This window comes from Bombus flavifrons, chromosome 11 (genome assembly GCF_040668555.2).
Source record: "Bombus flavifrons isolate JBK064 chromosome 11, iyBomFlav1_principal, whole genome shotgun sequence".
In the NCBI taxonomy this organism is placed as follows: Eukaryota; Metazoa; Arthropoda; class Insecta; order Hymenoptera; family Apidae; genus Bombus; species Bombus flavifrons.
This window is the reverse complement of record NC_138452.1, coordinates 1,267,308-1,289,207: the sequence shown is the minus strand read 5'-3', so window position 1 is coordinate 1,289,207 and position 21,900 is coordinate 1,267,308. Positions and strand designations below refer to the sequence as shown.

Here is a 21,900-nt window from a genome sequence, read left to right as displayed (position 1 = left end):
ACCAACTTCTCCAGTGGCATCGTCAGCGCTGCGGTATTCGAATGAAAAGATTCATGGAGGGCTTCGTTCGATTTGCAGCATCGTTTGAAATTCAACGTAGATGGCGCATACTTTACCCTGAATCGTAGGAAGGGAAACGAGGGCATGAAATAGGTGGAAGGAGGCTGAAAGCGATTCGGATGTAACATGAGTATTCACTCGTCAAATCGAGTAAACTGCGGTCTCCGGTTCTTATAACTTTCTGGGATGCCTACGACCGCCGCGATTATCTTTCTCGTTCGTGGTTCTTCCTCCTATTCCTACCTACTAAATCATTCATCCCCTTTTTCATCCCTTGTCGCGTGTTTCCCAGAAAATAGGATCAATTTCGCGACAAGAGACGATCTCAATTCAAGTCGTTTATTCTTCGTAATTAGCTGTTAGATTTATTTGACAATTCTTGGCGAGATGACCTCAGATATACGTTCGAACATATTTTCGAAAATTTCGTTGGCGTAACAAACTCGTCTTATCGGGAAATTTTCGTTCGCGTGAATTGTTCCAGGGCTCGTTTGCCACGGTACCATTTTGGTTTCCCCAGCTAGCTCCGAAATCTGAAATTCCACGTACGCCACTTTTCCCTTGAGAAAACACACCCCTGTTTCGTATTATCCCAGCTCATCGAGATCCTAATCCCATTAGATTTCCTGCTTGCCTCTCTCGTTCCTCTTTCTTCGCTTGTTTCCTATTTTGTATAACAGTACTCGACTGATTATTATTATTAACCTTACGATACCTCTGCTCGATTTTAGCAAAGCTAGCTCGCGTTACCAACGAAGAAACGAATATCGCTAATTAATCCCAAGGTATTTTCGTGTCTCGAGTTTTTCATAATATAATCAACAAATAGCTTTAATCCACTGCTAACATTATCCTGTATAAGAGGGATAATATCTTCCGTACACATAACGAATACGTTTTTTCATCAGCGAATTTTTTATCATGACGTTCTTTAGCTATCGGTATTTGATGTTGCCGCACGATAGTGGCCATAGCCGGAATAAGAGGTCATTGGCGAACCGCGCACGGTGGTTACCACGTGGTGTTGCTCTTCATGTCACTTCCTGCGCTTCCAGCCCCTAGAATTGCATTATGGTTGAGCGGCATTATAACGGGACGTGTCATATAAATCACATTGGATGACGCGAGCGTGTCGGTGTCCGTGCATGTCCCTCGATCTTCACGCAAATTGTCGAGATTACTCGTTGGTGGATCACGAATCGGCTTTCCGGCCCTTAAAGTGTCCTTTGAACGAGCTTGTAACCTTATGGGCCCTTTGAACTTGGTTAAATCGAAGGAAATAAGTGTCACTTCACATTTTGTAAGTGTCGCAATTTTATGATTGAAATATACAAGTAAGGTAACAAATCTCTGAAATTAATCGAGGGCTCGAAGGATCTTTTTGAAATTTGTTCACTCGTTAGAGCGTAACGCGATGCGATATTATCGATCGTTTAGGTAATATTAAAATGGAGGAGGCAGAATCGTTTTATTCGCTTGTTTTTATTGAAATGCGTGAAATACACAGTTACGGTTACAGGAATCGCGGAATGAATATTAATAGTCACTAGTGTACGCATTACGAATAATTACATTTTTCCGTTCGTCGGAATGTTGTTGGCCGCATGCAACGTCCTCCACCGAAAGATAACAATTAACGCAACGTGTGCCGTTCTATCTTCATTAAAACACTGCTCGTATTGCAAACAATTATTTCGATATTGTCCGCCTTTTGTATAATATTAACATATATTTCGGAACAGTTCATCATATTTCACTTATTTACAAATTAATGCCGAACGTTATTTATCGAAGCAAGCGTATCGTTAATCATCCCGATATCGAAAGATATTATCTCTCCGGTCGATATTAAATTGCAGTTCGAGGCTGATTCGATCACATTCAATATTTCCAGTCGCGGTACGATTCAGTAATGAAATAGTCCATTAATGGAAGACACGCGTCGTCAATGGACCGGAAATGTTTGGATTAGAATTAGATCGCCCGCAGTCCGTACCTCATGTATGCATACAAATACGTGGAATCCCGCAGGTGCATCAACTTTGACTGGCAAATAATGCGTTGCTGCATCCGGGCAGATGTCGAATGTAGCAAAAAGGTTGCGCTTTGTTCGTCGCGTTGCAATCCACCGATTTCCAGCTTTTGAAATAGAATGATTTGTGGTTTAAATGAATTTACCTTCGACAATTAAATCGGTCCTTTAAATTCGATTAGAACATATAACGAGATAGTATTACATTTTACAGAGATGAATTTATTAAGATCAGAAAAAGGTTCGTAATTATTTTTTATGTTTGTATGACAGAATGATATACGTATACATATCTGAGATAATTTTTCCTGGAAGAATTTCATATATTTAGGGATATTTATTTACAATAATATTTATCATGTCTTCTGAAATTATACTTTACTTACAGACGATATAACCTTACAATCATGATGACTGCTTGGGAACAATATGATGAATACAATTTTGTTGATTTTCTGATTTTGATACTACTTATTTAATTTCACGCCAACAGATTTTAGAAAGAATTAGAAAGCATTTAGAACCGTAGGTAACATGAAATGACACCTAAAGTGCTCGAAGTTTAACGCGATTTGGTAGCTCCGTGTCCTAGGTTCGTTCAGATTTTTAGAAGGCGCGTAACAGTTCCAGTCAATTTATTTTAGCGAACTTAAGTGTTAGGAGGGCATGCAGCAGCGTCGTGCGGGTCATTTAAGAACAAGATAAACCCTAAAAGGACTTTGTTCCGCATCAATTATCCCTTTTAAGTTGCCTGGCAATTTTTGTCCCCTTTTCTATGAAAAATGAGGCAGTTCCAGCAACTTTTACTAGTTTCGCGAACACATCCATTTACATTTCATTCATATCGCCCGATCGTTGATAACCGGTGATTAATTTAGTGGTGAGTCAAGCAGACTCCCGGTTTCGTTTGTTAAAATTTTAACCGTGTTAATTTTTAATTCTCTCGCGGGAACGACTGTGTTATCTGAAACTAGTCACGGGGAAAATGCGGTTTCTAGTTTTCTTTATCTTTCCCTCGTAAACAGACGTTCTCGTTGGCTCGTTTTAATGTTTGTGTCATCGCGTTTCCGACCGTCTGTTTTCCAATTTACGAGCTATGTCAGATACGAGAAATTTCTATGTGAGAACTCTACGGGCACGCTGCGAAAATTGGGATCGATGCGAGAGAGCAAGGACGCCGACGTTTTCTTACCGATGCTTCGACTACGTATTATGGGAACCCATCAACGTTATCTAAACGTGAACGCGCGTGCACACTTTGTTGTTCTCCGCTCTTTCACGACTTCCCTGCAATAGGTCGGACCAACCAGAAAATTTGGTTAGTTCATTGACTTTTCTTTTTGATATATTTGATGGTGGTTTATTAGGCAACGTGTCAAAATTTAAATGGAATGAATAAAAGAGCTTCGAAATAAATACCCTTTGTCACTCTCTCACTCTTTACATAATTTTAAAAATATTATTCTTTAAATCCCGAAGTGATACTTAAAATTTAAAAATCAGTGGAAATGTATCTGTCATGATTTTCAAATGATGTAAGCATCAGATATAAACATTTTCAATGTAGAGTATGTTATCTTTAAACATTTTATTTTTTCAATTTTCTGAACAAATTCATTATTTTAATTGGAAAATACTTGTCTCATGAAATACCGACAAAATATTTAAGAAATAACAAATCAAGTCGCATCCCTTGGTAGCTGAAAATCTATTTATCATAACATCGCGTCGGTGACACGAGCTTTGTGGTTCGTTGCTCAAAGCGTCCTGAATTCTGGGTCGGAACGAAGGGTCTCTCGGTCTCACAGTTGCGTGGATTTCAGCATCGCAAGCATGGAGCAAGGTCGTAAAATTACGGGTGTAAACCGTAAGTGGTACCAGAATGGAATAAAGTTCGTCATGGAATCCGGAAAGGAAGATATTTGGTCGATCGCTTCGTCGATCCCTGTATAGTACCTGGAATGAAAAACACACAGTATAGTCAGCGAACCGAAAGGACAGGAGTGATTCATTCTATCTGCGTAAAATGGGACGTGTAAGTAAACTTCTGACGAGGGTTACCCAACTAAAGTATTCCGAGTATCTTTGGAAATCACGTGATTTCGAAGGATTTCCTCAATTTCTCGATCGTTACGGACTGTCATGATATACCTGCTTATCATAAAATCTTGAAGAACGTTTTATTTCAAAATGTTTCCATATTTATTTCAGATATGAATTTGAGACTATAGGTACCTTTAATCGTGTTAAGTAGAAACTGAGCGAAATAGAAGCTCGAGGTGTTAATCGACGAAACTATACTGGACGATAGGAATACTGTAATCGTCGAATTCATCTTATTTCCTTGTTAATATTCATTGATTTTCCACTTGGAGATACAATTGAATACGAGATACGATCGAAGCTTCGTTGGGCCGGTAGTCTATGAGCCTGTAGATTTTAACGAATTACATTTCACTTCCGGAAAGTTCTTCCGAACACCACGAAACTGTACATTAACGGGAATGAGAAACGGTTATCGCTGCATTCGCTTGGAAAACCAGTGAAATTGCTGGTGAGATAAGACAAGCACGGTATTAACCGAATACGGGGAACTGTAAATTTATTCCAGGATTGTAGTCTACGTCAGCGTGGCACCGCTAAAGATTTCCCGGTCTAGAAGAATTCGAGTCTGCATTATGCCGGTCACGTTCGTCTGGTTTTCTTTTTGGATTCCTCCCTTCCAATCGTCTCTTCTATATTCCTGTTCCTCGCCGTCTAAGAAGGAGTTGTCAAATCCTACTTGTACCTTCCTTCCACACGTAAAATCTCCACCGACACTCATACTGGTTTACACAAATGGAATCAAGCGATGGTAATAGAGATCCGACAAACTGTGAAATTCTGTGCTGTTCATCACCGCATAATTTTGTTCTTGTGTATTTTGAGAAATTTCGAGTGCATTAATATTTATTAATTTATATTACATATTCGCAAAATGTTTGATTAATGAGAGGAGAGTGGAGGGTTGTTTCGAAATTTGGTTTTATATTGCATTTGAATGGAAATTTAAATCCAGTATGAAATTATAATGAGAATCTCGATTACATAGTTTATGGAGCGTGATGCAAGTTGTGATGTTCCGTGAACTAACTCCTCAACGTGTTTCTCAGTGAATCATATACTCTCCTGATGGTCTTTGATTAGTGACTTAGAGATTACTCTCAAGTTCATTAACTATCTGTCCGTAAGTCTCGGTATAACTAATTGAATGTTGAATAATGATGTAGTCGAGTGAAAGTAATAGAGTTTTGCTGTTCAAAATTTAGAAATATTTAGTTGCAGAAGAGGAAGTTTTTTCAATGAATAACAACGTTTAATTTTACAAATTAAGGCAGATTGGATATTCATTAGGTAGATATAGTGAATTATCGGAAATATGGTGGGTCTTGTTCACTATGGAATTGTACGCCGACGTCAAATTGTTTAGGATGGATTTACATGGCAAGAATTTCATATTACATCCGCACGATGTACAACATTATAATTAATTTAGCAATACATGGTGTAATTTAATTTCAGCAGGCTTTATCATTCCGTAGTTACGCAATTTCGATTTGTTTCATTATTACGTAATTGCAAAATGAAATATTACCCAACTTTAGTTAAATGATTCATAAGATGGGCATAGAATAATGAAGTTACATCATTACCCCCTTTGCATTAAGATCGTGTCATTCCAGATAATTGCAAGATTATAGAGATTATCGAGATCGTGTCATTAGCACCTCAGATCGCTTGAATTATCATTCGATTTGTCACAGTTTATTATCGCGATTGTCATTAATGGTCATGTTATTTAAAAGCCATGTATTATTATTATTATCAGTAGCATCTAGAACATAATTTTGCAGAAAATGTATAATTGTATTTTAATAGAATGTTTTAAAACTGTGGCTAGTTTGAGAATTATAGGATAGTTGGTGCTAAATTTAGAAATGCGTCTGGAGATCAATAGCAAAATTGTATCCTCGTTTCTTGCCACTGCAGAATAACGATGATTATCAAAACAATGAAATATCCACGGTGATTTTATTACTTCGTTGGTCAAGGGAACCACAGTTGTCCAAAATTCGTGCGATTACATTAAAGTTGAGTTAATTATTCTGAAACTAGCTTATGGATTTCATGCAAAACTTACCACCATAATCTCGTTTCAAACAAAATTTCATTCCGTGCCAACCACGGAAACGTTTCTCATCCAGAATTTACATGTATAATCTAAAGCTGGAGCCGCAGGAAAAAGTCTACCTCTATGATCGTGCTTTCGGTTAAGTAACTATTAATTATACGGCTGTCGGAAAATATGCAAATCGAATAATAACTGCGTTGTAAATTATAAACGTTAGAATTTGCGAAAATATAAAGTGCTCGTGTAATATTATTTTTTTCAGGACCGCTTAAATTAATCAACAACAAGAAATACTGAACGTGCACTATGTTGCAACTTGCATCTCGCTTCTCTTTTTTTTTTTCTATCCTAAAAACGCTAAAAAATGCTTCAGTGAAATTTTCCCTCTTTTAAAATGTCAAAGCTAGATCACAAATTTATTTGTACTCGTTCTTAATTCTGCTTTTACACACGGTTTCCCGGTACCAGGGAACAAGCATACGTAAACACCGAAACACTGTTAATGAATATTTATATCGTTATCGCGGTCCATACATTCCCATGCAAAGAAAGTTCTCCGATGTTTCCGCTTCCGACTCCAACAACTACGACTCTTTTGCTTTTTTACGAAAATCTTGGAAAGACAGAGCCAGTGAATTCAGAAGTACTGTTTTCACTAGCCCGCGCATCTGATCGATTGGAATGTTTCACGTCATTTTTGTTTTCATGTCCTACCTATACGTGTTACGATTTTATATTCTTTATTTGCCGAGCACGGTGAGCAGGAGGGAAAAAGCGGGGGTTAGATGTGATTGAGCGAAGTTAATGAACAGTAACAATTTGCAGGCAAGAGAGCTGCTGGAAGTTTCGCCCTTGGAATTCCGAACATTCTAACTTACAACTTCGAAGTTGTTAATTCGAAGTTATAATACTAGTCGATTGATGACTTAAGCTAGTTTCTCTCCTTTCGAAGCATTCAAGATCTCGTTCCTCGTTAACGTTTCGTTAATATAAACCAAGAATTCCAAATAAGCGAAAACTTGTCATCAACAAGCATCACCATATAAGTGCATCCATTCTTATGCTGCTTATAACGAACTCTATTTGAATTAATAGTCTTTTCTCTTGCCGAAATTATTTTCCGACCTTTGTTCTTTAACACGCATCGCCATTGTGAAGGAATTTTTTGTTCTCTCGCGTTTTTTAATCGATCTATGAATAAATTAGTCTTGAATTCGCGCGACGAAGGTAACGCAAGCGATGTCATTGTGGTCGTGACGGCTTAATCCTTATTTATGCGCTGAGCAACGCTCCGCGCTGGAAATTTCATGTAACTTAAATTAATCAAAACCGCTCTAGACGAGCTACGAAATTCTCCATTTCTTCTCTCATTTTATCTTGTAATCTAGAACATTCGTTTATTATTTTCCCCAAGCTTAGCTTCTGTGCATCGGTTATTAGACTGAAAATTTGATTTCGAAACCGAGATCTTAAACGAATTGAAATTATCAATCGATACTAGTCGAATGGACCAAACAGCTGATTCGTTCAAGTATACGAACTTTCGAACGGCGCACATGAATGGCATGACCTCCGCGTCGCTGAACTTTATTTAGAATTTACGCGGCGTAATGATTTACAGGGAGTTAATTCCATGGTATTAAGCGTGCGCTGGTCTCCGTTCTAAACGTTCGAAATCGCGTTTATTATAACGCTAGATTTGCTGCTTCGGTCGATTATATACTACGCGAGACGGCCCGGGTCTACAGGTGCATTTAATTTACGAAGCTTGGAAATTTACCATTCGGTGGTTGTGTTCTATGGATGCGACGTTACGTAGCTCGTAAATTTCAATGATATCCAAAGCATGCGTGAAATCCCGTGATCTGGCAGCTGGGGGTGTGTAAATAACGCGATCCTAATCCGAAGTCCACTGAATTTTCAAACAATGGAAAAATATACAAAAATCGACAAACTTCGATCAACGCTGCGTGAATCTAGTACCTTCAATTATGGACAACTTTTTTGAGTGCTACGTTTTAAGTTAGAAGAACTCAATGGAAAAGCAATATATATGCATTTTTTCTAATAACAGAGGTATCTATTTAAAGGTATTTTTATTGTAAATTTCAGATATCTTTAAATCTATTAGGTTATATATGTTCCTTCGTTCAATCATTTCGTATTAAAATACTTGATTTTAGCTATTAAGCGGCATGAAAATGGAAAAAAAGAAACGACAAAAGTAGACCTATCACATTTCTTCCATGTGACCTGTAATTATTGTAATATATATATAAAAAGATTTCTTTCGTTATTCAAATTATATGGAAACAATGAATAGATATTATATTTCAACTTCGTAATCGTGAAATGTTGTTGCTACTTGTAAAATATCCAGTTTTATACGTAAACGAAAGAGTCGGTGATTGACAGGCTCGTGTCAACGATCCAATTTTTATAATCGTCTTTTGTCTAGAGGCTTGCGGTTTTCCAAGTTGAAAAATTGGATCGTAGGACGAATAACACGATTAAGAATTGATTGATCCGTAGAATCCTTCGGTTCCCGGGACTTGGGTTTCGCTGTTGTACGTAGTAACGACCAGTTGATGAACAGAGGCATTGGCGAACCGACAGATTGTCAAATGACTTCGATTCAAGTTTATAATATAATTTCGCCTAAATCGTGTTCATTGCGAAGGGATGTTTCAAATATGTCAATTATAAACGCAGGTTACATGAATATATTTTGAAGTTGCTATCTTGAAAACTTTGAATTTTGTTTCTGCGTGTTTAAAATCATATAAACCATAGATGATCTTTTAAATTTCGAAATATTTCTGCCAATTTAAAACACTTTATTTGTATCTATTGTAATAGTCATCGCGTGTTTTATAATAATTACAAGATAAATACGTATATTTGGAACTGGTTTCAATAATCATATATCCATACAAAATTTACATACTTTCTTATTCTACATATTTCTAATTAAACGCGAAATTTAACTTCTTTCCGAGGAGAAAAAGAGAGGTAAGTACAAGTATAAAGAGAACGAAGTAAACTTAATTATACGCGTTACATCGTATTGTACAACAGAAGAATATTGAAAACCTTCTTTGAGAATTTAATTGCGTTTAACCACGCTAGAAAACCTTATCCAAAGCAAATATCGATCCAGAACAGGACATAACATATTGCTTTTGCTAGTTTTAAAATAATTCTTTCGATTTCTCGCCGCGTGTCCGGAATTTTTTAATTACTCGTCAAGAACCGCCAAATGTGCTCTCTCACAAAGGAATTTATTAAACTGTTTACACAATGTTACATCTCGCAGGGAGAATTACTCTGCACGTCGTTAGTTCAAAATTTTAACAATTTTCTCTCGTTCATGAATGTTTATCGCGCTGATTTCCGCAAGACCGTCGCGTAATTCGCCTCGTTTTTTCGGCCGTGCATTCGTGAATTTCGTCTGAGACAAAATATAGGCGGAATTCGGTTTACAGGGGAAAAAATTTCTCGTTGATTATCCGAAAGATCCATCGGAATAGCCATTAGGATATTAATGCGGCTTTGCCAGGTCATCGTTTTGTTCCGACGTGCCCAGAGACGAACGTTTGCTGTTTGCCGGTTGCCAAGCCGCGTGTAAACTTTTTGCAAGTTCCATCACGGTGTTCGAGACGCATCAGACTGATTGCGATATCAACGTGCCAACTTTAGTCGGTAATAACGATACCGACGCGACGATTCGATATTCCCTTCTAATTTTAATTATTTCCGATGTTTAAATAGGCGCCACCCGAGAATATGCTTCACTTTCCTCTTTCAATCCACGCTTCATTTATATTCATCCGATATCGCACGACGCTCCGCTATTAAACCCTGCGAAAACTTGGCATTTAACGCGGAAGTTCCTCAACAAGGAGCGATCTTTTATTTCGCCGCGACTATTTTATATCCTCACGACTTCGACTTCTCTGTGAAACTTTAGCGTCGACTGTTAAAAGGCTTCGGTGGCTCCATTAAAAGCATAGAGAAACAGAAGAACGGTGCTCGTAGACGCGCGGAACAACGATTTTTCCTAGGTATAATGTTGCAATTAGTCCATGGTGCCACAGAGATAGATGCCTTTGGATAGCCGAAGCTGAGATGCAGGGAAGAGAAAGACCAAGAGAATAAGCAAAGATTAAGAGAGAGGAGAGAGAAGAACGAAACTGAACGTGAAATCCAGTGCCGATCCGACGCCTTGTTGTTGGAGTTACTCCAATTTTGCTAATGCGTCCGCGCCTGTTAGAGCAGTCACCGGCAGGCGGGTGTAGTTTCGCGTTTCGTGGACTGCACTTGGATCTCGTTTACCTCGCCTCTCACCTTGGCTGCCCGTCAGAAGCTGTACCCGTGGGCAAAACTCGGCAAACTTTTCGACTTCTAGGCGCGAGAAAGATCGTCGCTCGGGGTACGGCTGTCAACTCCCTGGCACGTTGCCGGACGTTCATGCACATTTTCGTGCGCGACCTTTCACCGAACCGCGCGCTATTAATGGATCGAAATCGCTCTACCAAAATGGGAAGATGAAGTTTTTCGGTCGCGTCCCATTTCGAACTCGTGACCACGTGAATCTGTCTAATTTTAGTGCTGTCATGAGTACCGCGATCATTAGTGACTTCGAATTCACTCGATAATCGCAAATTGTAGAATTCCACGAATATGAAATTGTGTATGCTTATATAGATCTATATCTATTATATATAAAAGGTAGATATTATATATAAAGTCTATTATATATAAAGGGTAGAAAAATTGAACAATATTACAATTTGTTTTCTGAATTTATTTATTCAACATAGATATACATGCAAAGTGGAACTGAAAATTTTTCAATATGGTTAAGGATAATGCAATTTTTAATCACAGGCGCGGTACGTGTACGAACGGATAGGGTATTGAAACAGCGACACGCTCTGCATATTGCTTCCGGTCGTCTATGAGCGCCAGCTGCAACGGAACATTGAATAACGTAGACCGAACCACCTGTCATAATTACGAGAATCAAGAAACGCACCCTTTTCTTGGAAAATGTATTCCAAAGTTAAGAGAAGCCTCGTTGCATGCACAGAATTATACAATTCGAAGAATAACAAATCTGTTGCATAAACCTATTCACCAGGAAGATCCTTTCGGAAAGGCTAAGTACTTTGTCGTAATTAGGGTTCGTGAGAAGCTAGTTTGATGTAATTTGAATGGTTTTTATATTAATGTATTAATATCGCAGATGATTCTAGACGTAAGCCATACTACATCAAGGATGATCATTCGGGGAATACGATTCACAGGGCAAAACCACTTGAACTACTTGATCTCGAGGCTCTTGTCGAGTGTCAAGTGCAGGGGCGATACCCGATTGCTTCATGGAGATGCGTGCTACAAATCTATGCTCAGCAGATGTTTAATATTGATGCAACGAATATCGTGTCATCCTGCACGTGACCGCAGATATGTATATGCGTTCCATTTGCACGTTGCAACGCGCGACGTTCATTCAATGTTATGATCCTCTGTGATTCTACATATAGAATCAGTTGGCTCAAGGCCACTTTCTCCGTAAATCCTTTCTCTTAAAACGAACGATCGAGCGAACGAAGGACATATGAAGGAAGCTGATAGAGTAGTTAAATTTGACGATAAATGTTTATTTTTGATATGAGGTATTAGGTTGTTCAAAGAGTTCCTATAAAAATTGAAGCAGATTCTAGTCAGAATTAAATTCATCATTAGTTTGATGAATTTTGATATTACATATAGGGTGAATCTTCAATGTTTCACTTCAGATGAAAATCTGTAGATTTGTAATTTGGATGCTTGGTTAAAAAAATTAATTCGTCTTCATCAGGGAAAATCATGCGTTGGATATAAATATGAGACGTTGATTTGAACAAATTTTTCGACATATTTCGCAAAAAGATCTTGCAGAGAACAAACCTTCGTACACGAATTACATTTCGTCATGCATATTTTAATTAAAGTAACAAAATAAATAAAAGTAGCAAGAGGAACGTATGAAATTTGGAGCGTGGGAGGGAGACAGAGGCATGTCGGCTACTTTTCGCTATCGCTTGCGGATATGAAATATTTCTGGCTCTTTGACGTGCTCTGGGCGAACAGTGCAGGGTTGCGCTATTTCCTCGAGCATAAGAGGAAACGAGTCTTTTCATTTTAATTTCGTAAGACAAAAGGTGGCTGTGTGTACCGCGAGCAGCTCGAGTTACCTCTCGCGTTAATTCCGCTTAACGCGACTCGGTTTCTCGCCTTTTGCACGCACCTTACGTGCGCGCACTTGCGTTACTTATGTTACTTTAGGACGTAATATATATGTTCGCCTTGGCCGAGCCAGCGAGGAGGAAGTATTAAGTTTAAAAGCAAATTTCTCGTCGCCTGAATTTATTCTGACGCGTGAAATTAATATTCCGCCTAGTGTCACGAAGTTCTGCGTTTCGTCGTGATATTATAATAATGAAGAAACCGTCGTATTGTTCGAAAATTATTGTATTCTTCGTTACTCGTTAGAAAAAGATTCTTATAATGATTACTCTATTTACATAATTTTTCATTCTTAATGACGTCTTTTTATGTTTATATTATCTCCTATAATGGAGTTGGAATCATGGTTATGGCGTGCAGTATTGATGAAAGGAACCTTGAAGAGAGCTTTGACATTTTTCTAAAATATATAACACCACGAAATAGCCCGGCACACGCAGTATCACTTCCAGAACACTTTCTAGATTTGTCTTATTCTTTTCACTTTTTTCTTGATTAGTGCTCGTTGAATTTGTTTCCTGGCCTACCAGAAAGTAAACTACGCATAGATACGAATAGTTACCCAAATAGATAGTTTCTTAATATACAAAGCGTTAGTAAAAAATTCATTGATGATCAGACCGTTCGGCTGTGTGCTGATCGACTCATTCTCCTAAGCCAGCTAATTATACAATCGCGGATACGAATAGTTTAATAAATTCTCTCAATCATTCTTACTGTGTTTTTAAAACGCATAAATTTATCTATTACTCGAATATGTTGGGATGCTACATAATTCCAGAGTTTGCATGCAGCGTAGCGGCTGAATAGCTCGATGGTTTTAAAGCGTCAACTCGTCCTTAATAACGCGTTTGCCAGCTTGCAACTCCTTTTTAGATGAATCTGCTATTTATGACGTCGAGAGCGAGATCCAGAGATATTCCCGTCGGATACACTCAGTAATTTCAATCGTCGTTAAAGCACGTTGGCTGCGTTGAACCGCGTCGTAGAAATCACGCTGTCTATAAACTTTTCAGAGACTAGTAAATGATGTGATCTCTGACAGGAATCCTGCGTAGTTTCCTGAAAATTGTATTGTTCTCCAAAATGGCAGTTGCGGCAGAGTGATATCTACAAGTTAATTAAACGTCGAATTGCAAGGTTTAACTAGTTACAATTTACGTTGGTATTGCGGAAATCTCGATAATCATTATGATTTATCTACATTCTACATAGAAATAAGATTTTATCTATAGCGATAGTACACACTACATTTCTTACTACGAAATACGATAAGAATACCTTAAAACAGCACTCGGTGTTTGCTTTGAATCCCTTTTAACTCGCACAACATTTAAAAGTTACGATTCAACTCTTCTTAAACTTCTCGACTGTTCAGCGAAGCAGAGAGGATAACAATTTTTTAACAGCAGTCACTCCCAGCGTGAGTAAAATATCAGTTGCGTAAATTCCACTAATCAAATAAAAATACGAAATTAATACGTTGAGAAAATTTCAGTAAATGCAGACTCGAGGAGACATCCGTTTGTACCGATTCGTGCAATGGTCGATAATTACTTTCAAGGTCATCGTGACCCGAAACCACGAGTATTTGCCACGAAATGTGGCTATCTTTACCCATGTTCCACCGAGTCGTGCGTTCCAACAAAGGCCAACGAATATAGCCGTGGGTTCGGAGTCGCGATGTTAATTCGAAATACGAACGGCACGGACTCGGACCGTTGGAGTTTCTCGAGCCAAGATTCCGGGACCACCGTGTCGGTTTTGAACGTCGTATCCACGTAACGCACGTGGATACCCTCCCTGATGAACTTCCGCAAATTCTACTAACGGAATTACCGGCGTGCCTCAATTAATCCGTTGCTTGGCAGAATCGAGCCATTGAACCACCGATTGGTAATCCATCAATCTGTGAAACTTATTTATTGAACCTTTAATGTTATTATTTTGATCTTCTCGTTGTATATTTGAAGTACATGATCTATATTATGCATAACGAGTTGCTTATTGTTATAGGAATTCAGAGTGTATTCATTTCGGAGTATCGTATTCTGGTAATAGAATATTTGCTTGCGCACTGGAGATTGATAGGATACAAAGCAATCGTGTACGTTGTATAATAGACAAATTCTACGAAATGCTTTTAGATCGCAATCTTTAAGAAATGTATGTATTCCAAATTTCATAAAGGATCTTTCTGATGTTATCATGAGTTTTTCTTTTTGTGCGAGCTAGGCTCGTGATGTTAAAGCTAAAATGCGGATCCACGAGTCGGGTCTGCGCATTAGACCCGATTCTTTTGCTTATCAGACTTCGAATGTCATTTGTGCCTCGTGTGTAGCGATATGCATATATCTATTATGCGTTTATGGGAAATTTAAACGTATAAAAACATAGATATACACAGATGTACAGAATACATATAATGTGCAAGGATATCCAAAATACTGCTTATGATACTTAGAGACTGAAACTAATCTTTATATGAATTTCATCCATAGAAATGTGAATTTGCATAAACATCCCTACTCTGGTTACTATAGTTTACTATAAACGTCTTAATTTCTTATTTATAATGAATACAAACCAAATACCGTGCGAATTGAATAATTTCTGTTCCACTATTATCCTCTTATCTCTATCTATAATTCCAATCATACTTAATTCTCATAGCTGATACTCACTAAACAAATTAAATTGTCGTGAAACTACTTTCCTAGGTAATTTTCACGTATCTTCCATTATTCTTAAAATAATCAGTCTGTTCTGGAAAAGAAACCCGGAACCAATAAGCCGGACGCGTAAGGAACATACACCAGGAGTACAAAATGACGTAAAAATTGAAAACGGATATCAGCAGACACGCGGTATCTCGTCGAATGCTCGCACGAGTTTTCACGATCGATCGACGGAACCATAAATCTCGATAGCTCGCTGGCGAGCCGTGTGACTGACCACGAAACGTTTGTTTCATCGTGGCCGTCTCTTCTTCGTGCAGCACGCGTGCCGTTGGTATATTTTCACAGTCGGTTGGAAATAGCCGGCTACTGGTCTAATATTATAATAGCGATGACTGGCGCGGCGCGAACGCGAACCTGCGTGAGCGAGCGAGCGAGCGAGCACAGTCGAGTCGCGGGCGAGACGGTCGCCAGTTTCGAGCGTGTGACGCTCCGCGGGAACGAGAACGGGACCGGATAACGTTACTTCTTACTCGTCCTGACAGAACTGTCGCAGTTTCGCGTTTTCCAGCCTTCAAGGAAGTCCGTCTCGTCTACGTTTCAATCGCTAAAGTTTAGACATACGAGTTCGTCTTCGAGAGGTTTGATTGTGTAATACGATCGAATTCACGTGGAGTTTATTTTCCGATGAACTTTGTCGCGTCGCTAAACTTCATGTAACGTTCGCATCTGTTGTTTGAGATATATTTAGTGGTCATAAGGTGAAGCTCTTAGAATTTTCCTATTTTAAACATACCAAGAAACGTGACGTAGACTAGGGAACTATACTTCATCGTTCTCGAATTTTGAGGCACAAGTTTGGAAAATTTGCAAATATTCGGGCCGAAAGATATTCCGGTAGCGGTATCACGACACGTTTAAAGTAGCTGCAAGGATTTATGCAAACGTCAGCAGCGTATTAATCTCTGCTCCCAACGTGAATTTTCCACGGTATTACGCAACGCGCCGATACTGATTATTACTTGATAATACGTTGCTGTGGCGCCGCGTCATAAATAATCCGCGTGATTTATGCATTATTTTCATCGCGTCAGGAAGAGCTCCCGCGTTGCAGATTTTCTCTCGAGCTGAAACGAAAAACGGGTTGCAACTGCATTGAACGAACCTTCGTGGCAGGCGTTTCAGTGTCAAAGTGAACGAGATTTTCAAGCGTTTCGGTATGTGGTAATGCGATAAAAGTAGTGACACGCGGACATCGATATCTGGTATGTTGTTCGAGTGGACTCGGTGAATGTGAACTAAAAATATCGTACTTACCCCTAGGCGTCGTTATTTTGCTGTCAGTGTTTTAAAATGTTGCTGACAACAGTGGCTCAGTACACACGATGACGACTACCATAGTAAACGGGCCCCATAAAATGGTAAATTTACGTTTTATATTTGATTGTACATGACATATTGTGTTTTCAAAGTTACAACTTGACAGACCAGTATTGTACACTAAATGTTCTACCATCAATTAATGATTAATCACTTTAAAGAAAGGGGAAATGTACTGTACATCACATATATTGAATGTTAAGAAAATTTATGACAAAGGTATCAGAATCTCATTATGCTCACGAATAATCAGAATATTCTTATAACTTCCTTATATATGTGAGTTGAAATTTGGAAAAAGTGGTTGCTGTGAAAAGCGATATCAACAATTTTATAATCCACAAATTAGTTCAAAAGAAACTATCGACGAAGAAACGATAACAGCTCCGCTCTAAAAAATCTTAGCCAAAAAATTAACAATCTAAAATGACGAATTAACTCGTCTTCCCTAATCAATAGATTTCTCAGTCGACTATTCTCAACGTTGCATGAAATATCCAATTCAAAAGCTATTAATACTTCTACTCACGAGCATCAATTTTAAACTGTTTTTATCCATCACACTTATGCCTCACATCTTGTTTCACGTACGTCAGACAGTTCACCGTTATATCATGATATTTCACACGCTTATCGCCCGACACGGACATTACGACCAATATCATCTGTGGCAGCGAACTGATCTTCTTCTAAGCGCAAACGCAGTCGGATTAATTAACAATGGCATTCACTATGACACAGTCGCTAATCGTCGATTAGCCGAGTGACAGTCCACTAGCATAATTGCATCGTAACATCAACGTACCACCTACATCGGGCTCTGTTACCGGGAGTAACAGGGATTTCCGGTAACGACCCTTACGGCGTTCCATCTGTCCGGGACTGGTCTTCATAGAATGGTAATTCGGAGACGATTAATTCACGATTCCGCAGGCAATATGGGCTGATACAACCGGGTGCATCAAATCTATCGTAGAGTTCGTGATTGCACGCGAATCATCGCGATACCCCAACTGGTACGCGGAATGCATTTCGGCATGCGTGTCGTGCTCGAGGCTTCTCTGTTAGGTTGATCCTATTCTGCCTTGAATGGAGTACGTATTAGGTTAGATATATAGAGTGATAAATGGTTGGTTTCGTTTGAGGCTGAGTCATCGATGGGCTCTTAGGAATAATTAAACCTTAGCGTAGCATCTTAGTGTGTAGGGAAAAATAGTTGAACATTTTGTTGGATGTATTGAAACATGTGACTTCTCATTCGTGGAATTGGCAGTTTTTCGTTTCAAAATCGAGAACAGTGATTCATGTGAAATATTGGCTAATTCTGAGAAATATTGCGATTGAAAATGTTTTTGTTTCCTTCGGGAAAAATGCTGTATTCGTGTTTTTCATGTGATTGAATGAGAAATGTGATTCGTTCAAACTGTTGTAAGCAGGAAGTACGGAGATTTTTAAAATCCGTCTACGAAAGCTTGTTGAAAGGAACGAAGTTCGTTTGCTTCTCTATTGTGAGGGATTCCTCTATTAATCTCGTACCGTGATAAGCGTAGAGGCGTGACGGATTATAACATCGTTGAACAATATCAGCATTCTCGCGATAACTACCGTAACTCTACCACAATCGATCCAGATCCGTGACCTAATCTACTCCTCTGCGGGCCTCAAAATCAATTAGCCAGTTAACTCCTTCGCTCTGCGGGAAGCTTAGTCCCTCATGTAATTAGGAACTGACCCGTGCTGGATTACCGATGTAATCTACGTTTTCCTTTGTATTGCACTGAATTCTTCCTGCGTCTTAACACTAGAACTACCACGCCGGTCAAAATGACTTGTTTGTCAACTTTATCTTAAATTTCCTACTTCATGTTATATTTTTTCTCCGCAATGATGTAATGACTTTTGCAGGGATAGCTAAAGGAATAATATAATAAACTTTAATTTTGTTTTATTCATTTAGAATGAAAGTAATTTTGTATCATGGCTACTTACACCAGTATCGGTCAAACTGACCGGTCATTCTGTAGAATACAGTCGTTGGAATAAGACCTGATTTCTCGTTTTATAAAGCAATATTTTACAAGTCTTGAAAATCGAAGCATTCTAATTGTTGCAAAAACTGAAAAGAATACCAATGTAATGCTCTGATATCAAAGATAGTGGATTCTCTGAACCAGGGGAAAAAGAAATTGAAATTTGTAGTGATAACAGTGATAGTGACATTAGTGACAAAAAAATGAGTCCTCAGAAAGTGAGTAAAAGAACATCTTGAATGTACGCAAAAGACGTGCTCGGGTGCTTTCATGTTCTGAAAGTGAAACTGAAAGTGTACAAGCTAGTCCAAATGAAATTGCCGTAAACGGAACCAAGTGGGAAAGAATTCAAGAAGGGTCAGCTTCTGGGAGATTACCCTTGCACAATATATTCAAAGACACATTCAGCCCACATGATATGCAAAAAAATATCATGAAAGATAAAGTAATTAGCGCATTTTCCTTACTGATCCACAGCCATATGTTGCAACGTATATCTTGCACCGAATCAGAAGCCTCTCGAGTTTTGGGTAAAAAATGGATCCTTATAGAAACAAAATTGAAAGCAATACTTAGAATATTGTACGGGGAGCATACGAAGCGAAAAATTTGAAACTTTCATATTTGTGAAATACAAAATGGGGATCAAGCTTCTTTTCCAGCACAATGAGTCGGAATGAGTTTGTTGAAATATTGACATTTATTCGATTCGACAAAAAAGATGATAGAAGTCAACGTTTGAAAAATGACAAATTTGCACTAATATCGTCCGTATGGGATAAGTTTATTGAAAACAGTCAGATATATGCTATAAACCTGGTGCAAGCATTACAATAGACGAGCTACTTTTCCCAACCAAAGCCAGATGCAGGTTTACACAATATTTACCGAATAAACCCGACAAATTCGGAATTAAATTTTGGCTGGCATCTGATGTTCAAACAAAGTATGTTGTAAATGGATTTCCTTATTTAGGAAAAAGCGAAAAGGGCCTACCTGAAACGGTCTAATTTTATAATAAAACAAAATTTGGGGTAGATATAGCAGATCAAATGGTAAAAAAATATAGCGTGAAATCGGGATTAAGAAGATGGCCACTTTAAGTATTGTTTAATATTTTAGATTTAGCTGGCATAATTGCCTGAATTTTATATAAGAAAACCACAGATGAGCAGATATCCAGAAAAGATTTTAATATGTTTCAATTAGTAGATGAACTTGTCTCTGACAATGAAAAATCACGGATAGAATATAGAGCATCTGAGATCCGAAGTACGTCAAAGAACTCACCTTATTCTCGCAAATGGTTTCAGATGCGGTACTGTAATAATAATAAGACCAGCACCATTTGTAATCTTTGTAAAAAAATATGTTTGCGAAAAATGCACACAGAAGAAAGTTTACGTTTGTAAGAAATGTGATGAATGATAAAGTTTGTACCTAATAATTTAAATTATATTTGTATTTTATTTATTCTATTATGCTTATTACGCTTATTATTATATTATTATATTATACTTATTATATTTACCAATCAAAATTTATTTTAACATTCTTGTTACCAAAGGTTTTGGTACTGAATATTCTTCATTATTGTACTTATTGTTATTATTAAAGTTGTTATTATATAGTTTTTATGATCTCAGAACATGGAGTTCCTTTTATAAGATAATAATAGATTAATGAATATAAAGATATTCTACTATTACGTATTTTTTAAAGACCGGTCATTTCGACTGACTTTGGTAGAGATAGCCACGTCTCAAATGCCGCTAGTTCTAGTGTTGATCTTACCATCCTGTCACTCGTTCTAATTTCGATTATTTTTCATATCTGTATATCTCCAATGCGATCCAAATTATTTCACTACTTGATTAAAAAATTGAATTGTAATAGTAAATGATGCACATTCTAAAAGAGAAGATTTCCACGAGGATCTTTTTGATACAGAATTGTTTTTCACTTTAATATAAAAAATATTAATTTGAATTTAACGCTACAGGTATCGATAATAATTGTTTTTGTTTCGGTAGTTTTTCAACGAATAAACTGTCTATGATGGAATTTTTAGCTTTAGTAGTGATATAAGATTTTTAGCTCTACTACAGAAAGTTTTACTAACGTGAATACGATTTAATAACAGGTCAACGGAGACGATGACTGGGAGTACGAGGAGATTGTACTCGAAAGGGGTGGTGCTGGGCTTGGCTTCAGCATCGCCGGGGGCACAGACAATCCACACTTCGGCAACGACACTGCCATTTACATCACGAAACTTATACCGGGCGGTGCCGCGTCCGGGGACGGTCGCCTACGCGTTAACGACACGATACTCCAGGTGAACGACGTTTCCGTTGTTGACGTACAACACGCGGCAGCCGTCGATGCGCTCAAACGAGCAGGGAATACCGTTAAACTAGTAAGTTTATATTTTTTATTTTATTGTTTTTTCATGTATATAACAGGTAAAACAATTTATCTACCATAAGATGTTGACCTAGTTTTTATTATACTTGTTTAAAAATAATTCCTAAATAATATGTGAGCCTTCTAGAAGACAACTCGATCCAACGCAACTTTTTATTAATTTTTTAATTTCATTACGTAATTTCACGCTTATCTGTACTTTTCAATTTATGGAGTGGATCAATGTATTGATCAACTATGACTGGCTCTACGGTGCAAAATTATTGAAACGATTTTCATATCCTACGCATCGTTTTCAAAATTGTTAATGGCGCCGATTAAAGAACACAAAGGAAAGAAATAGCAATAATTGGCGCGAGATTTGAAAGATCTCTCCGAACAATGAAGCCGCGTCTGCTGGAAAGAATCCGTTTTAGACGTCCAATTATTATCTGGTAGCTCGACGCGAAATAATCGCGGCCGACGACAATGCCGGCTGTATATCTTGCGGAAAACCGAGATTCCCTCTCATCCCTCCGCGAAATAATGCTCGGCGTTTGCGTTTCCCTAGCTCTCGTGATATCTCTTCTTTTAGAACCCCGAAAATAAAATATAAAAAGAAAAAGAAAGGGCGATGTTCCTGTTCTAACGACCAAACGATCATTTAGAAACCAGCGCAGGAATGAAATAAAATAAACGCCGGCTTTTTTGTACGTCGGAAATAATAAATTAATTTCACAACGCATCATCGTAAGCTTCGACCACGAACCAAGAACTGAAAAATTTAAAAAAAACTCGCGGACCGTTGAGCGCGTTAGCATCTGAATGGACGAGTTGAGCGTGCTACTG

General features: G+C 38.1%; 1 protein-coding gene and 1 long non-coding RNA gene across 23 annotated transcripts in view; one reads left to right on the top strand and one right to left on the bottom strand.

Moving 5' to 3' along the window:
• dlg1 (MAGUK family member discs large 1) overlaps window positions 1–21,900 on the top strand; it is a 539,916-nt gene that overhangs the window by 426,910 nt on the left and 91,106 nt on the right. For all 22 annotated transcript variants that reach the window (XM_069122833.1, XM_069122830.1, XM_069122828.1 and 19 more), the window contains one exon: window positions 20,789–21,064. In XM_069122833.1, the coding sequence (XP_068978934.1) occupies window positions 20,789–21,064 (276 nt within the window). The remainder of the gene's footprint in view (window positions 1–20,788; window positions 21,065–21,900) is intronic.
• Window positions 12,832–15,703, bottom strand: LOC138184684 (uncharacterized). Its single transcript, XR_011174378.1, has 3 exons — window positions 15,242–15,703; window positions 14,089–14,474; window positions 12,832–14,010 (listed from the first exon to the last, which is right to left on the bottom strand). It is a non-coding gene; the product is annotated as an uncharacterized LOC138184684 (long non-coding RNA).